The following is a 23,961-nucleotide window of genomic DNA, read 5'->3' on the forward strand; positions in this document are numbered from 1 at the left end:
TCCTTTAGGTTTGTCTTGCACATAATGTTTAACCCAAGAATTGCCATCTTAATTGAGGACTCCATCCTCCAGGTATGGAAAGAGCATTCTCAGAACGATGCCCCTAATAGGATGCACTATAAGCTCTTGAACATCAAAAAACTGCTCTCAGCCTCCGCGGAGGAAGACTAGGAGACTGGGGCACGGGGGGGTAAGGGGTAGACTTGTCACTGCATATTTTTGGACTGTTTGACGTATTCCCCATGTTTATTTTTCTGTGCGCGGGCTGCGGGCTCCGGCCTCCGCGAGGCAAGGCTCAGCTGCAGACCCTCGTGCCACCAGCAGGGAGCCGCTCAGTGCCTCTCGCAGCGCGCTCAGCCCGGGGTCCGCCGTGCGGCTAAGCGGGGTGGGGGCGCCCGCTCCCTGCAGGGCTCAGCGCTGGGGCCAGAGGCCAGGAGCCCGGAGCCTCCGCGGGGAGCGCGCACTAACGTTGCCGGGAAGCAGCTCCGGGTTGCAGGGCAGGAACGTGCCCTTCCCCCGCGGTAAACTTTCCGTCGCGGCGACGGAAGCAGGAACTTGCTAACCACAAAACCCGCCGGGCCGGTGCGGGAGCTGCGGAGCGTCCCCTGCCGTCCTCGCCGAGACAGTCGCGCGGATTCGCCGGTCCTTCCCGCGGGCGCCACAGAGCTGTCCTCGCACCCGGAGGGCAGCAGGGGCCCCGGGGTCTTCTCGCCGCCAGGTAAACGGGTCTCCCCACCACCCACCCCTGACGGACTGCAGGCAACGTCGCCTCCTGCGGAGAGAGTAGGTCCCCTCCTTTCCAGGGGCCGAGGCTCCTCCACCCACACCGGAGCATCCGAGGGACCAGCTGGGGCCAATAAGGGCTGACCAGGATCCTTGAGTCTCTGCATTATTCCGAAGGGGACCTCCAGGCAGGCTCAAGGCACCTGCCATAATTGGCTCTCGCTCTGCGTTGACATCAGGAGGAGAGGCAGATCAGCTCGGTAGGCAACATGCATTTCCTCAAAGGGAGGGAAAATGTTCCCTGTTTTCTTGTAGGAGTCGTCTCTGTATTCATTACTGAACCTGCTAATTGTCTAATGCTCTGTAGAGAGTGTGTGTGTACAGTTATAAGCATCTTGGCAAATTACAGTGTGCTGTGAGATGATTTCCAATATTTGAACTAGTTATGTGTGAGTAAGTTTTAGCGACCCTTGTATGCAGGCGTTAAAACTCGGGCATCCTCTCTCACCGCCTGTATCCTTTCCCCCCGCCCGTCTTTCAACAAGATTCAACTCGACGTCAGGCCCTTAAGGCCTAAATAGTAATGGATTAGAAAGCGTCACTAACCTAGTATTTCAGAGTCTCTTTAATGATATAAAACTCTTCAGCACTTCTGGCGATGCTGCTTACCTAAATCAGCTCGTGCCCCACCTCCTTGCATACTTCAGGTTTCTTCGCAAAAGCTTGAAAAGAGGCTACATTAGAATCCATTCAAAATAAGGTATTGACCTGGTTTTCTCTTGATTCCCTAGAGGCTTGCAATATGTGGCAGCATATTAAGTACCTTGGCCGGAATTCTTAACCTGGGGAGTCCATGATAAGGTTTCCATGGATAGAATTCAGGATGTCTGTGAACTTGGGTGGAAACATTTATTATTTCACCGACTTTTGAAATGGAATGTGGGCAAGAGCCACAGTGGTATCAGCAGTAGCTATGATTTGCCCCCAGTAGATATTGCTGATACTTTTATGTCACATGACGTTGCACGTTTCAAAATGTTGTCTTTACTCAATACCATGTCAAAATTATGGAAGTTATTAGATGAACACTTGTTACTTAATAGGTTAATAAAGAAGCACATACTCTGTCCCACCACTTTTTATAAGTTTTAACTGAAAATGAGGGTAATAGTGTGATCTGTGAGGACTAAATGACATGATATATATAAGGCGCTTATGCTTGGGAAAGTGCTGAAAAAAATAAGTGCTTAGCATAGAAATAGCATGTTAGAAGCAATAAATGTTACTATTTTACTGTATCCAGAATTTTGACAGACAGTTAGACTTGTGTTTTATTCCCATATACTGGTTTTTGTTTTTGTGTTTTCTTTTACCTTGTTTTTGAACTAAAAGTCGACAGTTCACATAATGTTCACTCTGTGTGTTTCACATTTCTTTCTTTCTTTTTTTTTTTTTTTGAGACGGAGTTTCGCTCTTGTGACCCAGGCTGGAGTGCAATGGCGCGATCTCGGCTCACCGCAACCTCTGCCTCCTGGGTTCAGGCAATTCTCCTGCCTCAGCCTCCCGAGTAGCTGGGATTACAGGCACGCACCACCGTGCCCAGCTAATTTTTTGTATTTTTAGTAGAGACGGGGTCTCAACATGTTGATCAAGATGGTCTCGATTTCTTGACCTCATGATCCACCCGCCTCGGCCTCCCAAAGTGCTGGGATTACAGGCTTGAGCCACCGCGCCCGGCCGTGTTTCACATTTCTATGGGTTTTGACAGATGTCCAATAACATGTATCCTCCATTACCGTAGTATACAGAATAGTTTCACTGCCCTAAATATTTCTTGTACTCCACCGATTCATCCTCCCACTCTTACTCTCCCGGTAACCACTGACCTTTTTACTGCCATTGTAGTTTGCTTTCTTTAGAATGTCATATACTTGGAGTCTTATCTGTTCAGACTGGCTTCTTTCACTTAGTAATATGCAGTTAAGATTCCTCCAGCCGGGCGTGGTGGCTCAAGCCTGTAATCCCAGCACTTTGGGAGGCCGAGGCAGGTGGATCACGAGGTGAAGAGATCGAGACCATCCTGGTCAACATGGTGAAACCCCGTCTCTACTAAAAAATACAAAAAATTAGCTGGGCACGGTGGCGCGTGCCTGTAATCCCAGCTACTCAGGAGGCTGAGGCAGGAGAATTGCCTGAACCCGGGAGGCGGAGGTTGCGGTGAGCCGAGATCACGCCATTGCACTCCAGCCTGGGTAACGAGAGCGAAACTCCGTCTCAAAAAAAAAAGATTCCTCCATGTCTTTTTGTGGCTTTGTAGTTCCTTTATTTCTATTACTGAATAATATTCCAATGTATGGATGTATCTCATTTTGTTTATTCATTGAGGGCATCTTGGTTGCTTTTAGTTTTTGGTAATTATGAATAAAGCTGCTATAAATATTCTTGTGCAGATTTTTGTGTGGACATAAGTTTTCAGTTCATTTGAATGAATACATAGGAGAACAATTGCTGAATTGTATGTTAGGACTGCATTTAGCTTGGTAAGAGACTGCCAGACTTCTCCCAAAGTGGCTGTGGCATTTTGCATTCCCCACCAGCAAGCGATTCTCCTGCCTTAGCTTCCCAAGTAGCTGGGATTACAGGCGCCCACCACCATGCCTGGCTGATTTTTGTATTTTTTTTTTTTTTTTTTTTTGAGAGACTGGGTTTCACCATGTTGGCCAGGCTGGTCTCAAACCCCTGACCTCAAGTGAACCACCCACCTTAGCTTCCCAAAGTGCTGGGATTACAGGTGTGAGCCACTGCACCCAGCAAAGAAGTTCTGTTGCTCCGTGTCTTTGTATTTGGTATTGTTCATTTTTTGGATTTTAGCCATTCTCTTAGGTGGGTAGTGGTATCTTGTTTGAATTTGCAACCCCCTAATGACATATGATGTTAGATACCTTTTCATATGCTTATTTATCATCTGTTTATTTTCTATGGTAAGGTGTCTGTTGAGATCTTTTGTCCACTGAGTTCGTTTTCTTATTGCTGACTTTTAAGAGTTCTTGGTATATTTTGGATACTAGTCGTTTATCACGTGGGTCCCCAACCTCTGGGCCAGGACCACTACCTATCAGGAGATGGGCCACACAGCAGGAGCTGAGCAGTGGGGCAGTGAGCAAAGCTTTATCTGCATTTACGGCCACTCCCCATTGCTTGCATTGTCACCTGAGCTTCACCTCCTGTCAGATGAGTGGTGGAATCAGATTCTCATAGGAGCATGAACCCTATTGTGAATTGTGCGTGTGAGGGATCTAGGTTGCATACTGCTTATGAGAATCTAATGCCCGATGATCTGTTACTGTCTCCCATCACCCCCATGTGGGACTGTCTAGTTTCAGGAAAACAAGCTCAGGGCTCCCACTGATTCTACATTATGGTAAGTTGTATAATTATTTTGTTATATATTGTAACGTAATAAGAGAAATAAAGTACACAATAAGTACAATGAACTTGAATCATCCTGAACCATACCCCACACAACTCCACCCACGGAAAAATTGTCTTCCGTGAAACTGGTCCCTGGTACCAGAAAGGTTGGGGACTACTGCTTTTGTTTCACAAATATTTCCTCCAAAAAACTGCTTTTGTTTCACAAATATTTCTTCCAAGTCCGTGGCTTGTCTTTTTGTTCTCTTAACAGTATCTTTTGCAGAGCAGAAGTTTTTAATTTTAATGAAGTCCAACATCGATTTTTTCTTTCATGGAGTGTGCTTTTGCTATTATATTTAAAAACTCATCACCTAATCTAAGGTCACAAGGATTTTCTTCTGTTATTTTCTAGAAATTTTATAGTTTTACATTTTATATTTAGATTGGTGATCCATTTAGAGCTAATTTTTCCAAACGGTATAAAGTATGTGGCTAGATTTATTTATTTATTCATTTTTACAAGTGGATATCCAGTTGTTCCATTACCATTTTTTGAAAAGACTATTCTCATTGGGTGTGGTGGCTCACACCTGCAATCCCAGCACTTTGGGAGGCCAACACAGGTGGATCACCTGAGGTCGGGAGTTCAAGACCAGCCTGACCAACATGTAGAAACCTCATCTCTACTAAAAATACAAAATTAGCCGGGCATGGTGGCATATGCCTGTAATCCCAGCTACTCAGGAGGCTGAGGCAGGGGAATCACTTGAACCCAGAAGGCAGAGGTTGTGGTGAGCCGAGATCGCGCCATTGCACTCCAGCCTGGGTAACAAGAGCGAAACTCTGTCTTGTAAAAGAAAAGGAAAAAATATTCTTTCTCCATTGAATTTCTTTTGCTCCTTTGTCAAAGATCAGTTGACTCTCTTTCTAATACCATACTTTTTAAATTACTGTAGCTTTACAGTAAATGATGAAGTCGGTATCAGTCTTCCAACTTTGTTCGTTAGTGTTCTGGACTATTCTAGGTCTTGTCTGCATTTCCATGTAAGTTTTAAAATCGGTTGATATCCAAAAAATAACTTCAGGCTTTTGATTGGGACTGTATTTAATCTGTAGCTCAAGTTGGGAAGTACTGATATCTTAACAAGATAGAGTCTTCCTATCCATGAACATGTAATATCTCTCTATTTGATTTCTTTCACCAGAATTTTGTAGGGACATTTTAAAAACTATTGTGATAATTACATTTTAATATAATTATATTTCTTTCTTTCTTTCTTTTTTGAGACGGAGTCTCACTCTGTTGCCAGGCTAGAGTGCAGTGGCACGATCTTGGCTCACTGTAACCTCTGCCTCCCGAGCAATTCTCCTGCCTCAGTCTCCTGAGTAGCTGGGACTACGGGCACCTGCCACCATGCCCAGCTGATTTTTGTATTTTTAGTAGAGAGAGGGTTTCACCATGTTACCCAGGTTGGGCTCAATCTCTTAACCTCATGATCCACCCAGCTTGGCCTCCCAAAGTGCTGGGATTATAGGCATGAGCCACTGAGCCCAGTCAATTATATTTCAATATAACTGGCTTCTTTGGAATCTGACATATTTCATTTTATGCGTTTTTAAATATGTCTCTCAGAAGAGATCCTGAGCTTCCTCAGACTATCAAAGGGTTAATGACCAAAGAAAGGTTAAGGAAGTGGCAATTCTGGTCTAAGCTATCATTCAGTGAACAATTTGCATTCTAGGAATGTGGAGGTAGATGAGCGACGATAATTTCTTGTATTGCTAGTTTAACATTTATTTTTCCTAAAAGAACCAGCATCTCAATAGAGTTGGCATTATCCATAGTGTGACTTTTGTATTATTTTTTTCTGAGATGGAGTCTTGCTCTGTCATCCAGGCTGGAGTGCAATGGCACAATCTTGGCTCACTGCAACCTCTGCCTCCTGGGTTCAAGTGATTCTCCTGCCTCAGCCTCCTGAGTAGCTGGGATTACAGGTGCCCACCATCACACCCAGCTGATTTTTGTATTTTTAATAGAGACGGGGTTTCGCCATGTTGGCCAGGCTGGTCTCAAACTCCTGACCTCAGGTGATCCACCCACCTCAGCTTCCCAAAGTGCTGTGATTACAGACATGAGCCACTGTGCCCGGCCAATAATAGCTTTTTTGCAGGGTTGTTGTTATTAGTCAGGGTCCTCTAGAGGGACAGAACTAATGGAATATGTATATACATAAATAAAGGGGAGTTTATTAAGTATTAACTCACATGATCACAAGGTCCCAAATAGGCTATCTGTAGGCTGACAAGCAAGGAGTTCCAAAACTGAAGAACCTGAAGTCTAATGTTTGAGGGTTGGAAGCATCCAGCTCTGGAGAAAGATATAGTCTGGGGCCAACCGCAGTGGCTTATGCCTTTAATCCCAGCAGTGTGGGAGGCTGAGGCAGGGGATCACTAGGTTAGGAGTTGGAGACCATCCTAGCTAACACTGTGATACCCCATCTCTACTAAAAATACAAAAAATTAGCCAGGTGTGGTGGTACACGCCTGTAGTCCCAGCTACTCAGGAGGCTGAGGCAGGAGAATCACTTGAACCTGGGAGGTGGAGGTTGCAGTGAGCCAAGATCACGCCACTGCACTCCAGCCTGGGTGACAGGGCAAGACTCCCATCTCAGAAAAAAAACAAAACAGAATGAGAGGCTAAGCCACTCTCTGTTTTCACATTTTCCCTCCTGCTTATATTCTAGCCCTACTGGCAGCTGATTAGATTGTACCCACCCAGATTAAGGGTGGGGCTGCCTTTCCCAGCCCGCTGACTCACCGAGATCAATACTTTCTATCCTTCAATCCAATCAAGTTGACACTCAGTATTAACCATCACAGTTGGTGTAAGGATCAAAGAGAATAATTTAAATAAAAGAGGGTACTACATTTAATTAATTAAAGATCAGAAAAAGAGTAGTAAATTGCTCAGCACAATGTCTACCATCTAGCATATTGTTATCTATTTTTATTTTTTATTTTATTTCTTTTTTTTGAGATGGAGTCTCGCTCTGTCACCCAGGCTGGAGTGCAGTGGCGCGATCTAGGCTCACTGCAACCTCCACCTCCCTGGTTCAAGCGATTCTCCTGCCTCAGCCTCCCGAGCAGCTGGGATTGATAACAGGTACATCACCATGCCTGGCTAATTTTTGTATTTTAGTAGAGACGGGGTTTCACCACGTGGTGGGGGGCTGGTCTCGAACTCCTGACCTTGTGATCTGCCCACCTTGGCCTCCCAAAGTGCTAGGATTCTAGGTGTGAGCCCCTGAGCTCAGCTTTTCATTTTAAAGTGTTTTTTTGAAGCATGGTCTTGCTCTGTCACCCAGGCTGGAGTGCAGTTGGTGCAGTCATGGCTCACTGTAGCCTCAACTTCCTGGTGTCCAGCGATCCTCCCAGCTCAGCCTCCCAAGTAGCTGGGACCACAGGTGTGCGCTACTACACCCAGCTAATTTTTTGTATTTTTAGTAGAGATGAGGTTTCACCATGTTGCCCAGGCTGGTTTCAAACACCTGAGCTTAAGCAATCCATCCACCTCCGCCTTCCAAAATGCTGTGATTACAGGCATGAGCTACCATGCCTAGCCCCTAGTAGATAATTTTTAAATACCGATTCTTATTACCGAGAAAAGAAATATGCTCAAAGCTATTACTACTGCTTCATCAATGACTAGAAATTTGCGTTCTCTAGGCTGGAAAATTGTGTCCATGGGCGCGGTGGCTCATGCCTGTAATCCCAGCACTTTGGGAGGCCGAGGTGGGCAGATCATGAGGTCAAAAGATCGAGACTATCCTGGGCAACATGGTGAAACTCTGTCTCTACTAAAAATAGAAAAATTAACTGGGTGTGGTGGCACGCTCCTGTAGCCCCAACTACTCGGGAGGCTAAGGCGGGAGAATCGCTTGAACCTGAGAGGCAGAGGTTGCAGTGAGCCGAGATCATGCCACTGCGCTCCAGCCTGGCAACAGAGTGAGACTCTGACTCAAAAAAAAAAGAAAAAGAAAGAAAGTTGTATCTTCTGCTCTGAGGTAGAAGAGGGAAGGATTGTAGAACGCTGAGGCAGGCCTACTGTTTATACCTGTTCTTTCATGTGCATTGTCCGCTTTTAAGCATTGGTTAGGTAGTATGTTTGTTTATGCTTATCAGTTCTTCGCCAAGTGTTTAATGAAAGGTTGTCTTAAATTTACTAAAAGTGAAACAAAAAATACTTGTTTTCTTCTCTAAATTGTACGTGGGTCCTTTTCATTGACTTTAAGGAAATGAAATGTTTCTTGCCTTGTTTGTTAAAGGAACAAAACTCATGGATGATTTTCCGTTTTTGTTCTAGAGAGAAATTTCATCACGTGTGCAAAGTTCTTAAAGCAAACTAGGACCAGAGGGAGGATTATCCTTGATCTTTGAAGACTAAAACTAAACTGAAATTTAAAATGTTCTTCAGGGGGGAAGGGAGATTAACTTCCACTTTGGTGATAACTTGTTTGCTGACACTAAGGCTGTCTGCCGGTCAGAATTGCCTCAACAAGAGTCTCGAAGATGCTGTCATTGACATCCAGTCATCTCTTTCTAAGGGAATCAGAGGCAATGAGCCCATATATACTTTAACTCAAGAAGACTGCATTCATTCTTGCTGTTCAACAGAAAACATATCAGGTAAATAGCAGTTTCCTGAATCCTTTGTTCCATGTGTTTTGTGACTTCAGTAGCTGGGGGATGTGGCTGAATTGCTTATACCATTGACTCTCGATAGGGTATAAATGGAAATGACATAATCACTGGAGAATTTTCTGCAAGTGTGCCCTCCCCTCCCCTAAGCTGAGTTAAAGTCATTGTTGAATATATGTCTATAGCCCTCAGGTGACTGGGTAAAGAAGAGGTTGAGAATCATTGGTGTTATATCCCAACTGGTATCTAGAATATGGAAAACAAAAATCCTATTGAAATGCTTAGCTGCTGTCGTCACGGAGTTTTGGAATACGGTGTGATACTACAAAGAAAATGCCAACAGAGAAAAGAAGTTGAGACAAAAAAATAAAATTCTTATCTCATGGGAAAATCAGCATTTGATCTTTAAGTTGGAAGCATAAAAGCCCCACTTCTTCTCCTTCCTTGGAGCTGGTGGCATAGGATAAGTCAAAAAAACCACTGTCTATTAGGTAACTGCAGCTTCTAGAAGTCTAATGGGAGAAGGAGTCATTTAGACTGACCCATTTTCTTTTTTATTATTATTGTTTTTTCATAAATTTTTTTGTAGAGAGACAGGGTTTCACCATGTTGGCCAGGCTGGTCTTGAACTCCTGACCTCAGGTGATCCACCTGCCTCGGCCTCCCAAAGTGCTGGGATTACAGGCATGAGCCATGGTGCCTGGCCTAGAATGACCCATTTTCATGACACAGGAGGAAACTGAGACCCATAGGTTTGAACCAGGCCTTTGTATATTTTATTTTAGGATTTAAATCTTGGAACTGAAAAGAGAAGTATACTATCTATCTTAGTAAAACAGTGGTCTTTTTTCAATTTTACTTATGACCCTGTTTGAATTATCTAAATGAAAAAAAAAATTTATTGAGTACCTAACACTTCACTAGTTGCTAGAGAGAAAACAGTGAATAAGATGGACGAGGCCTTGCCATCAAGGAGCCTGGAAAAGCTAGTGAATGGCCAGGCATGGTGGCTCATTCCTATAATCCCAGAACTTTGAGAGGCCAAGGCAGGAGGATTGCTTGACCCTAGGAGTTTGAGACCAGCCTGGGCAACATGGCAAGACACTGTTCTCTCTAAAAAGTAAAATATTAACTGGGCGTAGTGGCACATGCCTGTAGTCCCAGCTACTGGGAGGCTGAGATAGGAGGATCGCTTGAGCCCAGGGGGTTGAGGCTGCTGTGAGCTTTTTGTTTGTTTGTTTGAAATCACGTCTTGCTCTGTCGCCCAGTTTGGAGTGCAGTGGCACAATCTCAGCTTACTGCAACCTCTGCCTCCCAGGTTCAAGGAATTCTCCTGCCTTAGCCTCCTGAGTAGCTGAGATTACAGGATTCACCACCATGCCTGGCTAATTTTAGGTATTTTTAGTAAAGACATGGTTTCACTATGTCGGTCAGGCCGGTCTTTAACTCCTGACCTCAAATGATCCTCCCGCCTTACCCTCCCAAAGTGCTGGGATTACATACGAGAGCCACCACACACGACCTGCAGTGAGCTTTGATTGCAAAACTGCACTCCAGCCTGGGTGACACAGCAAGACCTTGTCTCAAAAGATACATATTTGGTCTTTGTCTCCAGTTCCTGGCACAGAGCTCCTAAAAACCTTGGAATTTCCCAAGTGATAGGAGCATGTCCTTGGTTATTCATAACTGGCCACTTTCAACTCTACTTGAGTTTGTGCTAGTGAGGTTTCACCTCAGGGGAGGGGCTGGAGATTGAGTTCAGTCACAGTACCCATGACTTAATCAATCATGCTTGTGTAATGAAGCCATCATAAAAACCCCTAGATGATGGGGGAGCATCCAAGTTGGTGAACACATCCCAGTGTCAAGAGGATGATGCACCCCAGTTCCCCAGGGGCAGAGTCTCCTGTGCTTGGGACTCGAGGAGCCTCTTTTGGCTGTGCATTTGTACCCTTTATTATAAACTGTAATAGTAAATATAGCATTTTCCTTAGTTATATTAGTTGTTCTAGCAAATTATCAAGTCGGAGGGGTGGGATCATGGGAACCCCTGAGTTAGTACCAGCCAAGTCAGACAGAAATGTGGGTAACCTGGAGACCTGATACTGGCTACTGGCTTCTGAAGTGAGGGCAGTCTTGTGATACTGAGGCCACAATCCACGGGGTCTGATGCTGACTCTGGATAGCTGGTGTCCAAGTTGAACTGAATAGTAGGATATGCGGTTATTGGCGGAACACTGGTGTGGAGAAGACACCATGTACTTGGTGTCAGGAGGAAAAGTCTCTTCAATGGTCTCGTTGAGCAGGGTGCTTTGGAACACTTTATGCAGGTAATTTATGGAAATGACGGAGGTTTAACTTAAATTTCTAGTTTTTCTTTAAATGCTGACATCAACATTTATGTGAAAAAGAAACATCACCTGCGAGCAGGACTGAACACTGCAAGTGTGGGTGTTTATAGGCACCAGCAAAGCCCTGCATTTCTCCTCAATTCTAAGAAATGAGGGTTTGCTTGCCGGGTGCGGTGGCTCACGCCTATAATCCCAGCCGTTTGGGAGGCCGAGGTGGGTGGATCACGAGGTCAAGAGATCAAGACCATCCTGGTCAACGAGGTGAAACCCCGTCTCTACTAAAAATACAAAAATTAGCTGGGCATGGTGGTGCGCGCCTGAGGTCCCAGCAACTAGAGAGGCTGAGGCAGGAGAATTGCTTGAACCCAGAAGGCGGAGGTTGCGGTGAGCCGAGATCGTGCCATTGCACTCCAGTCTGGGTAACAACAGCAAAACTCCATCTCAAAAAGAAAAAAAAGAAATGGGGGTTTGCCGTTTTATTCTATAAGCCGAAGTTCTATTACTGCTTTACTACAAGCAAAGGTACTTGGGACCTCAGTTAATGGATCTCAAACATTTTCCTCACTTATTGAGCAATGGTTTAACCACTAAGGGTTCAAAGGCACTTTGATAGCTTGATGATACTCTAGAAAAATGTACATAGGCCGGGCACAGTGGCTCACACCTATAATCCCAGCACTTTGGGAGGCTGAGGTGGGTGGATCACGAGGTCAGGAGACCAGCCTGGCCAAGATGGTGAAACCCCGTCTCTACTGAAAAAAAAAAAAAAAAAAAAAAAAATATATATATATATATATATATATATATATATACACACACACACACACACACACACAAGAATTAGCTGGGTGTGGTGGCAGGTGCCTGTAATCCCAGCTACTCTGGAGGCTGAGGCATAGAATTGCTTGAACCTGGGAGACGGAGGTTGAAGTGAGCCGAGACTGTGCCACTGCACTCCAGCCTGGGTGACAGAGCGAGACTCCATCAAGAAAGAAAGAGAGAGAGGGAAGGATTATGGACAGAGCAAGACTCCATCAGAAAGAAAGAGGGAGAGAGAGAGAGAGAGAGAGAGAAATACACATAACATAATGGGCATAATATCTTACACACAATTTTGAGGATTATGGACAGAGCAAGACTCCATCCGAAAGAAAGAGGGAGAGAAAGAAAAAGAAAGGAAGGAAAAGAAAAATGCATGTAACGTGAAGGAAGGAAAAGAAAAATGCATGTAATGTGATGAGCACAATCTCTTACATATAATTTTGAGCTTCATGGACCCTCTCCTTTACCTAAGTGCCAAAAAGAATGATGTTTCTGGTATCACATTGTTGAGAAAGAAAAAGCAGGAGTACCCCTCTTATAACCTGAGTAATGGGGATATGACATGATACACCCCCTGCCGAGGCTAACTAAAGCTTCTTTCCCTTCTGGGGAGCTGGAGTTGATCTCTCACCATTGCCTGACTAGCAGCAGTGGCGGCAATGGTCAACAGAGCGAGTGTTTTTAATGATTAGCCTATGTGCCTCTTAACCTTCAACCCGAATAGGGATATGCTGACCTCCCAAAGATGTGAGACTGTACCGAATTGAGGACAAAATCAAATCTAGGCCACGATGAGTAGAGAGTTTAATTTCTGTTGGACACAACAGGAACAGAAACAGAAGCCAGCAGCTGGGTGCGGTAGCTCATGCCTGTAATCCCAGTACTTTGGGAGGCTGAGGGGGGTGGATTGCTTGACCCCAGGAGTTCAAGATCGGCCTAGGCAACATAGTGAGACCCTGCCCCTACAAAAAACAAAAAATTCACTGAATGTGGCAGTGCACACCTGTAGTTCCAGCTACTGGGGAGGGTGGCAGTGCACACCTGTAGTTCCAGCTACTGGGGAGGCTGAGGTGGTGGGAGAACTGTTTGAGCCCAGGAGATCAAGGCTGAAGTGAGCTGTGATTATACCACTGCACTGCAGTTTGCATGACAGAGCAAGACCCTGACTCAAAAAAGAAAAGACACCAGAAATTATAGTTAAGAGTGAAAAGTGAGGAAGTGGCCAGGCTTGGTGGCTCACGCCTGTATTCCCAGCACTTTGGGAGGCCGAGGCGGGTGGATCATGAGGTCAAGAGATCAAGACCATCCTGGTCGACATGGTGAAACTCCGTCTCTACTAAAAATACAAAAAATTATCTGGGCATGGTGGCGCATGCCTGTAATCCCAGCTACTTGGGAGGCTGAGGCAGGAGAAGTGCCTGAACCCAGGAGGCAGAGGTTGCGGTGAGCCGAGATCGCGCCATTGCACTCCAGCCTGGGTAACAAGAGGGAAACTCCATCTCAAAAAAAAAAAAAAATCTCAGTTTTGGAGGCAACATGCAAAGCATTGTGAGCACATGCCTCCTTCTCTCCGTCAGGCCTGCTCAGGGTGTGACTTTGCTCACATCAGTGTGAGAGAGCCTCTTCACAGTCTGTTTGGTGCTTTTCGGCCCTGACATCCACAGTGAACATCAATCAGTGTGTGGTTGTCTTCTGTCTTCATAGCACAGAAGTGGTCAAGCTTGTGGGGATGCTCTTCCCAGGACATTTGGGCTGCCTCGGGAGCCACAGCATCTGGGGCTCCTGGAGGCGACATGCAGGTCTGTGCGTGTATGTGTGTGTGTGTGCGCGCGCGCGGTTGTGGACTCCTTTCGGGCGTCTGGGGCTGCTGGAGGCGACATGCAGGTCTGTGCGTGTGTGTGTGTGTGTGTGTGTGTGCGCGCGGTTGTGGACTCCTTTCGGGCGTCTGGGGCTGCTGGAGGCGACATGCAGGTCTGTGCGTGTGTGTGTGTGTGTGTGCGCGGTTGTGGACTCCTTTCGGGCGTCTGGGGCTGCTGGAGGCGACATGCAGGTCTGTGCGTGTGTGTGTGTGTGTTTGTGTGTGCGGTTGTGGACTCCTTTCGGGCGTCTGGGGCTGCTGGAGGCGACATGCAGGTCTGTGTGTATGTGTGTGTGTGTGTGTGTGTGTGTGTGTGGTTGTGGACGCCTTTCGGCTCGGCCTTCTTGGCCTTTAAAGCCTTTGCTTTGGCTTGGACTTAAGGAGGGACAGGAGCTTCCTACTTCGCCTTCAGTGCCATCTTGTGAAAAAAAAAAGAGCTAAACCCAATGTTTTTAAAAGTTGCCTTAAGCAACTAAACTAAGGAAAAGGAAATGATTCAGCAGTCAGCAAGCAAGGGAACGAAATGGACAAAGGTGTTTGTGTTGGACTCCAGAAGAAGTGAAGTTTTTCCTGCTTGCCCTGCTCTTCAGAAAATCTCATTTCAAAATCATGCTTATGAGACCTTTCGTTACAGGGGACAAAGCATGTAACTTGATGATCTTCGACACGCGAAAAGCAGCTAGACAACCCAACTGCTACCTATTTTCCTGTCCCAGTGAGGAAGCCTGTCCACTGAAACCAGCAAAAGGACTCATGACTTACAGGATAAGTAGAGGTAATAAAAGCATTATACTTCTTCTTTTGTGATTAGAATAATGTAAGAATATGGTTTATGTGCAAGATTTTCTACGAGAGTCTAAATGAAACTACCAAAAGGGGTCACATCTTAATATGGAAAATTCTAAGGCCGGGCGCGGTGGCTCAAGCCTGTAATCCCAGCACTTTGGGAGGCCGAGGCGGGCGGATCATGAGGTCAAGAGATCAAGACCATCCTGGTCAATGGTGAAACCCCGTCTCTACTAAAAATACAAAGAATTAGCTGGGCACGGTGGCGCGTGCCTGTAATCCCGGCTACTCAGGAGGCTGAGGCAGGAGAATTGCCTGAACCCAGGAGGCGGAGGTTGCGGTGAGCCGAGATCGCGCCATTGCACTCCAGCCTGGGTAACAAGAGCGAAACTCAGTCTCAAAAAAAAAAAAAAAAAAAAAAAAATTCTAGTATATTCGTTATTAAGTTCCCATTATAATCACATTATCTGAAATCAAACTTGTTTATGACCACACCTCCTTGAACGCACCCAATCTCGTCTGAAATCAAACTCACCAGATTTTGTTGTCTAGACCTGAAAGGAAATTCATTCAAGAAATATTTATTGGCCAGGCACAGTGGCTCACGCCTGTAATCCCAACACTTTGGGAGGCCAAGGTGGGCGGATCACAAGGTCAGGAATTCAAGACCAGCTGGCCAATATGGTGAAACCCCATCTCTACTAAAAATACAAAAAAATTAGCCAGGCTAATGTTTGTATTTTTAGTGGAGATGGGGTTTCACCATGTTAGCCAGGCTGGTCTCAAACTTCTGATCTCAGGTGATCCGTCCACCTCGTCCTCCCAAAGTGCTGGGATTATAGCCATGAGCCACTGCACCCTGTATCAATTTTTCTTTTATTTAAGTTTTAGAAAGTTGTTATCATCATATTCCTGATTTTTAATATTCTACTTGTTCATTTATTCAATAAATAACAAACATTATTAAGCATCCTCTATGTGCCAAGTACTTTTTATGCCCTAAGGATACAACCCTACACATGAAAAACAAGGTTCTGGCTGAGTATGGTAGCTCATGCCTATAATGCCAGCATTCTGGGAGGCTGGAGGATCACTTGAGCCCAGGAGTTGGAGACCAGTCTGGGAAACATGGTGAGACTTCATCTCTAAAAAAATTTTAAAAATTAGGCGGGCATGGTGGCATGAGCTTATAGTCTCAGCTACTTAGGAGGCAAGGTGGGAGAATCCCTTGAGCCCAGGAGGTCAACGCTGCAGTGAACTGTGTTCATGTCACTGCAATCTAGCCTAGATGACAGAGTGAGACTCTGTCTCTAAAAAAAATAGGAAAACAAGGTTCTCCCTACCGGAACTTGTGTTTTAAGGGAGAGAGACAATAACAATAATAAATAAATAATCAAGAAAAATATAGTCACAAGTGCCATACAGAGAATTGAGACAAGACCCTAAAATAGACAATCAGTAAGTGAAGATGTAACCCCTAAACGGAGATCTGAACAGCAACGAGCCAGATGCGAGGAGATCGGGGAATACCTTCCAGGTCCCAGGTCTTCAGGCAGAATGATATATGGAGTGTTTGAAAAACCAACACTTCAATCCCAGCTGGTTGACTCACTGTGAAATATACAGAGAGCGATAAAAAACGGCAGGGAGGGCCAGATCATGTAACACCCTGTAAGTCACAGGAGAGAGTTTTCTGTTTTGTTTTGTTTTTCGAGACAGAGTCTCACTCTGTTGCCCAGGCTGGAGTGTAGTGGCACGATCTCAGCTCACTGCAACCTCTACCTAGCTGGGACTATTGGTGCATGCCACCATGCCTGGCTAATTTTTGTATTTTTTTTTTTTTTTGAGACGGAGTTTCACGCTTGTTACCCAGGCTGGAGTGCAATGGCGCGATCTCGGCTCACCGCAACCTCCACCTCCTGGGTTCAGGCAATTCTCCTGCCTCAGCCTCCTGAGTACCTGGGATTACAGGCACGTGCCACCGTGCCCAGCTAATTTTTGTATTTTTAGTAGAGACAGGGTTTCACCTAGTTGACCAGGATGGTCTCGATCTCTTGACCTCGTGATCCACCCGCCTCGGCCTCCCAAAGTGCTGGGATTACAGGCTTGAGCCACCGCGCCCGGCCAATTTTTGTATTTTTAGTAGAGACGGGGTTTCACCATGTTGGCCAGGCTTGTCTCAAACTCCTGACCTCAGGTAATCCACCCACCTCAGCCTCCCACTGTGCTGGGATTGCAGGTGTGAGCCTCCACGCCCAGCTGGGAGTTTTTATCTTACGTGTGTGGTGGGAAGCTGTTGAGAGTTTTATTTTTACTTTTTTTTTTTTAGTTGGAGTCTTTGTCACCCAGGCTGGAGTGCAGTGGTGCAATCTCAGTTCAATGCTACCTCCGCCTCCTTGTTCAAGTGATTCTCCTGCCTCAGCTTCCTGAGTAACTGGGAGTACAGGCGAGCATCACCATGCCTGGCTAATTTTTGTATTTTCAGTACAAATAGTTTTGTCATGTTGGCCAGGCTGGTCTCGAACTCCTGACCTCAAGTGATCCGCCCACCTCAGCCTCCCAAATGCTGGGATTACAGGCGTGAGTTGCCATGCCTGGAAGGAATTTTAAAGCAGACCTGTTATGTGGTGTTTTAAAGGTGATTTCTCAAAGCTCACAGTAGCTGCCCTCTTGGAAATGAACAGTGACACAGCAGCAAAGTGAAAATTGAAAGATGGTTAGGAGCCATGGATGAGACACAAGGAGTCATGGGCAAGATGGAGAGAGGAACAGATCCTACTGTTCCAAAGTAGAGTTGGCAGGATCTGCTGGTGGTGTGGGTCTGGGGGACCAGAAAAAGAACCATCAAGGCCAAGTCCTAGTGTTTGCTTTGAGCATCTAGGTGAATGGTGATGCCATTTGCTGCATTAGGGGAAACTTGAGGAGTAGTTTCAGGGTTGCGGGATGGAATCTAGGGCTCTCTCTTGACTGCATTAAGTACTAGGTGCTTTGGGGAATGTTACTGTGCATTGTGCCTGGGTGTTGACATGGCTTTGCCCTCTGGCGGAGGCTGTGTCTGAGTTTTGCTCATGTGCCAGGGAAACTTGATGTGTCAAACAGCCCCTGAAACAGGAGCATGACGAACACAGTGTTTGTGTGAATAACTGCTGTTGAAATATGATAATAGAAATTATAGCAGAATTTGTTTTCTAACACTTCTGTAGTGTTGTTGCTTTTATAATGCACCTATAAAAGAGAATGTGTGGGGTGAAGATCTTTGCCAATGGAAATGGGGAAAAGGGGAATTTGGCATGTACGTAAATCTTGGGGCGAGCGTGATGGTAATAAAGTGAAATAGAATTAAATGGTTCTTATGGCAGCCACCAGGGGGCAGTGCCAGCCCCTGAGCACGTTGATGGACATCTAATGGCAACGTGGCACCAATCCTGGACATAGTATGCAAAGGACTGTTTATATCTCCAGGATATGTGCAAGTTGTATTTGTGATTCTGTTTAGGAATCTGTCCATGTTGATGAATTCAGGTTACCCCATTAAAAGTGAATTATCTGCCTCCTGCCTGGAATGAAATTAAATATGAATATCTGTTTGGTGGTGTGTGTTTCTGGAAGAACTCTATTTCTTTTTCTTTTCTTTTCTTTCTTTTTTTTTTTTTTTTTTTAGACAGTGTCTCACTCTCTTGCCCGGGCTGCAGAGCAGTGGTGCAATAGTGGCTCACTGCAGCCTCATCCTGGGCTCAAGCAGTCTTCTTCATTCAGCCTCCTGAGTAGTTGGGACTATAGATAGGCACCACCATGCCGGGCTAATTTTTAAAATTTTTTTGTAGCAATGGGGGGTCTCAGTATGTTGCCCAGGTTGGCCTCAGTCAATCATCCTGCCTCGTTCTCTCAAAGTGCTGGGATTACAGGCGTGAGCCACCTTGCCCGGCCTCTATTTCCTATATCCAGCTGACTAATATGTACACACCAGGAGTTTGAATGACAATGGCGGGTTTGGTTCATTCTATAATGAATGAATGGTTATTGCCATTTGGTATTATTTAATCTTTTACTGTTGGTGTTGGCAGTTTCATGGCATGCCATTTTTACCAAGGACTGGAAGAATGGGAGAATTCAGACATAGAATAAATTGGGAGTCTGTTTGCTCAGCTGGGGTCCAAGTCATAGTCTCTCATTTTTCGACTCAGTGAAGTTGTTTGAAAAGAAAACTCCAAAGAGGAGTTAAGGGTGCAGAGCTGCTTTGCAGGCCTCTTTGTGGCTCGTCTCTGCGTGACTGAGGAGACGTACCACGCCCTAACGGCAAACATGAGTGGGTGAGGCAAACGGAGCAGGTGTGGAGGACTCCCGTGTGGTTCTAGGACCTCTGCCAACAGAGGAATCTTATCAAGAAGTGAGACCAGCTCTAGCTTTGCTTTATTTATGAGTTTGTGTGCTTGAGAAAGAAAACAGCTGTTTTGGTCATTCTTGTTAATGGCCATATTGAAGTTTTGATTTCCTACATATCACAGAGTGTTTACATAAATAGTTTTTTTCTTTTTTAACTTTAAAATGAATTATAGGCCAAGCATGATGGCTCACACCTGTAATCCTGACACTTTAGGAGGCCGAGGTGGGCAGATTGCGTGATTCCAGGAGTTCAAGACCAGCCTGGGAAACGTGGCAAAACTCTGTCTCTACAAAAAATACCAAAATTAGCTGGGTGTGGTGGTATGGCACTGTGGTCCCAGCTCCTCAAGAGGCTGAGGTAGAAGGGTCGCTTGAATCTGGAAAGTCGAGGCTGCAGTGAGGTGTGTTTGTGCTACTGCATTCCAGCCTGGGTGACAGAGCAAGACCCTTTCTCAAAATATATATATATATATATTTAAATATATTTCATTTGACCCAAATCTATTTTAGAGTATAATACTATATCCTAGAGCAAATGTCCACCAACTCTTTTTTGCCAAGGGCCAAATAGCATTTTAGGCTTTTCACATCAGTATTTTAGGTTTAGGAATACAGAAATTTGAATTTCATATACGTTTCCTGTGTCATACAATATTCTTTTGATTATTTTTCAGCCATTAAAAAATGTACAAACTGGCTGGGTGTGGTGGCTCACCCCTGAAATCCTAGCACTTTGGGAGGCTGAAGCGGGTGGGTCACCTGAGGTCAGGAGTTTGAGGCCAGCCTGGCCAACATGGTGAAACCCATCTCTACTAAAAATTCAAAAATCAGCCAGGTGTGGTGGCACACGCCTGTAATCCCAGCTACTCAGGAGACTGTGGCAGGAGAATCACTTGAATCCGGGAGGCGGAGGTTGCAGTGAGCTGAGATCACCCCACTGCACTCCATCCTGGGCGACAGTGAGACTCCAACCTAAAAAAAAAAAAAAACAGTAAAAACCATTCTTAGCTTGCAAGTCATACAAAGACAGATGGTAGGCCAGATTTGTCCATCAGGCCATAGTTTGCTGAGCCCTGTCCTAGATGAATGAATAAGTGACAGTGCAAAGGACCTCTTAGAGGGGTAAGGCCTTAGAGAATAGTCACAAGAGGGCACTAATCCAAAGCTGCCTCTGGATCTGTTTGTAGGAAAGAGGAGACTGAGGACCAGTTTCAAATCTGGCATGGAGGTGAGTTGAGGAAGAGAAAGGAAAAGAGCAGGAGTGAGTGGACTGAGAAATGCCGGGATATTCCTCTGCTTCTTTCCTTGTGTTTTCTGCAGTTCTAATCTTCGTGAGATGGTTAGCCTAGCAGCGGAGTAATACACAGCAACTCACATGGTCATTCTTTGCACTTGAGTGCTTGGACGGGCCTATCCAGTTTGAGCTGTGATAAATGGGGTGTGTGATCAGGAGAAAAATTCTAAGCTTCCTGGAGCAGGAGCAGGATGTGGGGCTGGTTTCTCCTCAGCAGGCGTCGCGACTGTATGGTTTTCTGCTCTATATGTCTACAGCGTCGTCATCATGATTTCAAATATTGTTCCCATCATCCTCATGACCTAAGATATTGGCTCCAAAATTCTAATTTTTGAGAGTCCTAGTGAAATCTCCCAGATAGCCTCTGTCCTCTGAGCACAGTGCTGGGACGATATGTCCATTTTGTTGTTGTTATTCGAAGGAGTCCTCAACCTGCTGCTGCTGCTGTGGCCTCAGTGCTCAGAGGCGAGACCAGACCCTGCCTGGTTCCTCCTCCTCCTCCCTGTCAGAGGCACATCACAGGGATTCTTCCTCCTCTCCTGCTCTATCGTCTCATTTCCCACGGCTTCCACATACGTTTCTTGCCTGCCCCATGCTCCCACTGAAACATCTCTTTATGATTACCTGGTCCCGAATCGTCGTCTCTGTCTTAGTTAGCAGAAGCCCACACCTTCCCCCACATTCTCCCCGCCGTCCTCTCCTGCTCAGGTCACCCTCCGGCCCACTTTCTTCCCTGGCCTTGGCCCCTTAGGAAGATGGAGAACCCTCTCCATCTTCCTAAGCCTCTTGCTGCCCTGCCGAGCCCCTCCAGCTTCTCTGCTGTGCGACTCCCACCCTTTCCTTAGTTCGCCTGGTCCTCCTCCACACATTTCTCTTCTCTTCTGTCCTATCATACTAGAAATAAACCACAGCATCTGGTAGAGAGGCGGTGTTATCAGATTCTCATTTAGCAATTTGTGTTTTTCCATTTTGCGCACATTTCAATGAAATGTCAAGTATCAACAGTTTGGAGATTTTTTTTTTTTTTAAGACACAGGATCTCCCTATATTGTCCAGGCTAATCTCAAACTCCTGGCCTCAAATGATCCTCCTGCCTTAGCCTCTCAAAGTGCTGGGATTATAGGTGTGAGCCAACATTCCCAGCCAGTTTGGTGATCTTTTGAGCAAGCCGATGTTTGTATTTTTTTAACCTACCTTAGCATGGAGTTATATAAGTTTTCCTTTTGTTACCCAAACATTTTCAGATTTTCAATCTTTGACCAGAACTGATATGCCAAGCCGAGAGTCAGCACAGGAAGATTCTCTCTTACATGGCCAGTCTTCACAAGCGGTCACTCCCCCAGCCCATCATCACACAGGTTATTCGAAGCCCACCAATATCTCATGGAAAGACACACTGTCTCAGAAGTCTGGATCCTCAGATCACTTGGAGAAATTATTTAAGATTGACGAAGCAAGTGCCCAGCTCCTTGTTTCTAAAGAAAAAGGCCATTCTCAGAGTTCACAGTTTTCCTCCAGGGAAGAAAAAGCTCATCTGCTGCCTGGAAATGTGAGTGCATTCCCAACTACAGTGGCAGTTACTTCTCCACCTACCACCTCGGCCACTCCAAAGCCCGCCGTCCTTCTACCCACCAATGCTTCAGCGGCACCTTCTGGGACTTCCCAGCCACAGCTGGCCACCACAGCTCCACCTGTAACCACTGTCACTTCTCAGCCTCCCACGACCCTCATTTCTACAGTTTTTACACGGGCTGTGGCTACACTCCAGGCGATGGCTACAACAGCAGTCCTGACTACTACCTTTCAGGTACCTACAGACTCGAAAGGCAGCCTAGGAACGATACCATTTACAGAAACCTCCAACCTGACTTTGAACATGGGGAATGTGTATAATCCTACCGCATTTTCTACGTCAAATGCGGAGTCTTCCACTACGAATGAAACTGCTTCCTGGGAAGGTCGGGACGCCAGCGCAGGCAGTTCCTCCCAGGGCAGCGTTCCTGAAAATCAGTATGGCATTCCATTTGAAAAATGGCTTCTCATTGGGTCCCTGCTCTTTGGTGTCCTGTTCCTGGTGATAGGCCTCGTCCTCTTGGGTAGAATCCTCTCGGAATCGCTCCGCAGGAAACGTTACTCAAGACTTGATTATTTGATCAATGGGATCTATGTGGACATCTAAGGATGGAACTGAGTGTCTCAATTCATTTAGTAACTAGAAGCCCAAGTGCAGTCAGTTCCTGCTGACTTGCTGGTCTTAGCAGGAGGTTGTATTTCGAAGACAGGAAAATGCCCCCTGCTGCTTTCTTTCTGTTTGGTTTTTGAGGAGGAGTGAAGTGGGAACCAAATTAGGTAATTTGGGTAATCTGTCTCTAAAATACCAGCTGAAAACAAAGCGCTACCTAAACTAATAAAGTATAATTGCCATAGAAATGTCAAAATTCGACTGGCTTTTATGCAAAGAAGCAGCTTAGGACATCTAGGTTCCAATTCATTAATATTCTTGGTTCCAGATAAAATCAACTGTTTATATCAATTTCTAATGGATTTGCTTTTCTTTTTATATGAATTCCAATAAAACTTATTCCAGATGGAGTTCCTTCCAATGAAATATTTGAACAAATCTTTTGTTACCCAGTAATGTTCTTGTAAGTAGCGTGTTCAGCTGGATAACTTTCCATTTATTTCCACTAGCAAAATGATTATGTGATGAAAATATGTTCCAAGTTAAAATGACAAAGCCCCTTTTTCCCATTTGTGAGCAAAGAGCTTCATTTGGGAGAATTCTAGCAGAATGTAAGCCTACGTGGAGACAATGACAAGTCAGTTCTGATAAATGGCCAAATCCACTTCGGGTCTGTTCTAGTTAACGTTTTTTAAAAAGTATTATAGACATTTTCTAAACTTGTGCTAAGTTAAACATATACCAATATTATTTTATACCCTTACCTAAACTGACCAGCAGTCAGCCTGATCTTAATTTAGAACAACACTGGAAATAATAAATAGCACTAAGATTATGCTACAATTTTTACTGGTTAGCAATTAAAATTTCTGAGAAAGACTTTTAATAAAGTCTTCCAGATTAGTTATAGATGAGGTGACAAAGCGTCTGGAAGTCTCTGGGTCAGTCTGACACCTGTTTTATCTGGACTTCAATTTGCTTATCTGCAAAACAGGACATTTTGTCCCTTACAAGTGTCACCAGAGGTTTTTGTTCGTTCTCGTTTTTTTTTGACAGATTCTTGTTCTGTTGCCTGGCTGGACTGCAGTGGTGCGATCTTGGCTCACTGCAACCTCTGACTCCCTCGTTCAAGCAATTTGCCTGCCTCGGCCTACCGAGTAGCACCTGCCACCATGCCCAGCTATTTTTTTGTATTGTTTTTTTGTAGAGACAGGGTTTCACCACGTTGGCCAGGATGGTCTGGATCTCCTGACCTTGTGATCGCTCACCTTGGACTCCCAGAGTGCTGGGATTACAGGCATGAGACATCACGCCCTGCCTGTCACCAGAGCTTTTAAAGATAAAAATAAAATTCAAATGTGAACTTAACACAGTGAGCACTAGAGGGCAGTAGCTGGTTAATAAGCACAGCAATTAAGAGAAACGCAGGAAATGAGAGGAAAAGCGTTTT

The 23,961-nt window shown here is 45.3% G+C and overlaps 1 protein-coding gene across 2 annotated transcripts; it reads left to right on the forward strand.

Annotated features, from left to right (window-relative positions):
* The first annotated feature begins 593 nt into the window (after positions 1-593).
* Positions 594-22,937, forward strand: MANSC1 (MANSC domain containing 1). Of its 2 annotated transcripts, none has more exons than XM_002752134.7 (4): positions 594-983; positions 8,501-8,823; positions 14,501-14,641; positions 21,574-22,937. In XM_002752134.7, the coding sequence occupies exons 2-4, from the start codon at positions 8,601-8,603 to the stop codon at positions 22,506-22,508; spliced, it is 1,299 nt and encodes a 432-aa protein (XP_002752180.3). In that variant the 5' UTR covers positions 594-983; positions 8,501-8,600; the 3' UTR covers positions 22,509-22,937. The 2 variants fall into 2 exon arrangements, with proteins under 2 accessions (XP_002752180.3, XP_009001558.3); XM_009003310.5 differs by having other exon boundaries at positions 594-718.
* The last annotated feature ends 1,024 nt before the right edge of the window (positions 22,938-23,961 follow it).

The sequence above is a fragment of the Callithrix jacchus genome, chromosome 9, assembly GCF_049354715.1.
Source record: "Callithrix jacchus isolate 240 chromosome 9, calJac240_pri, whole genome shotgun sequence".
Taxonomy (NCBI): domain Eukaryota; kingdom Metazoa; phylum Chordata; class Mammalia; order Primates; family Cebidae; genus Callithrix; species Callithrix jacchus.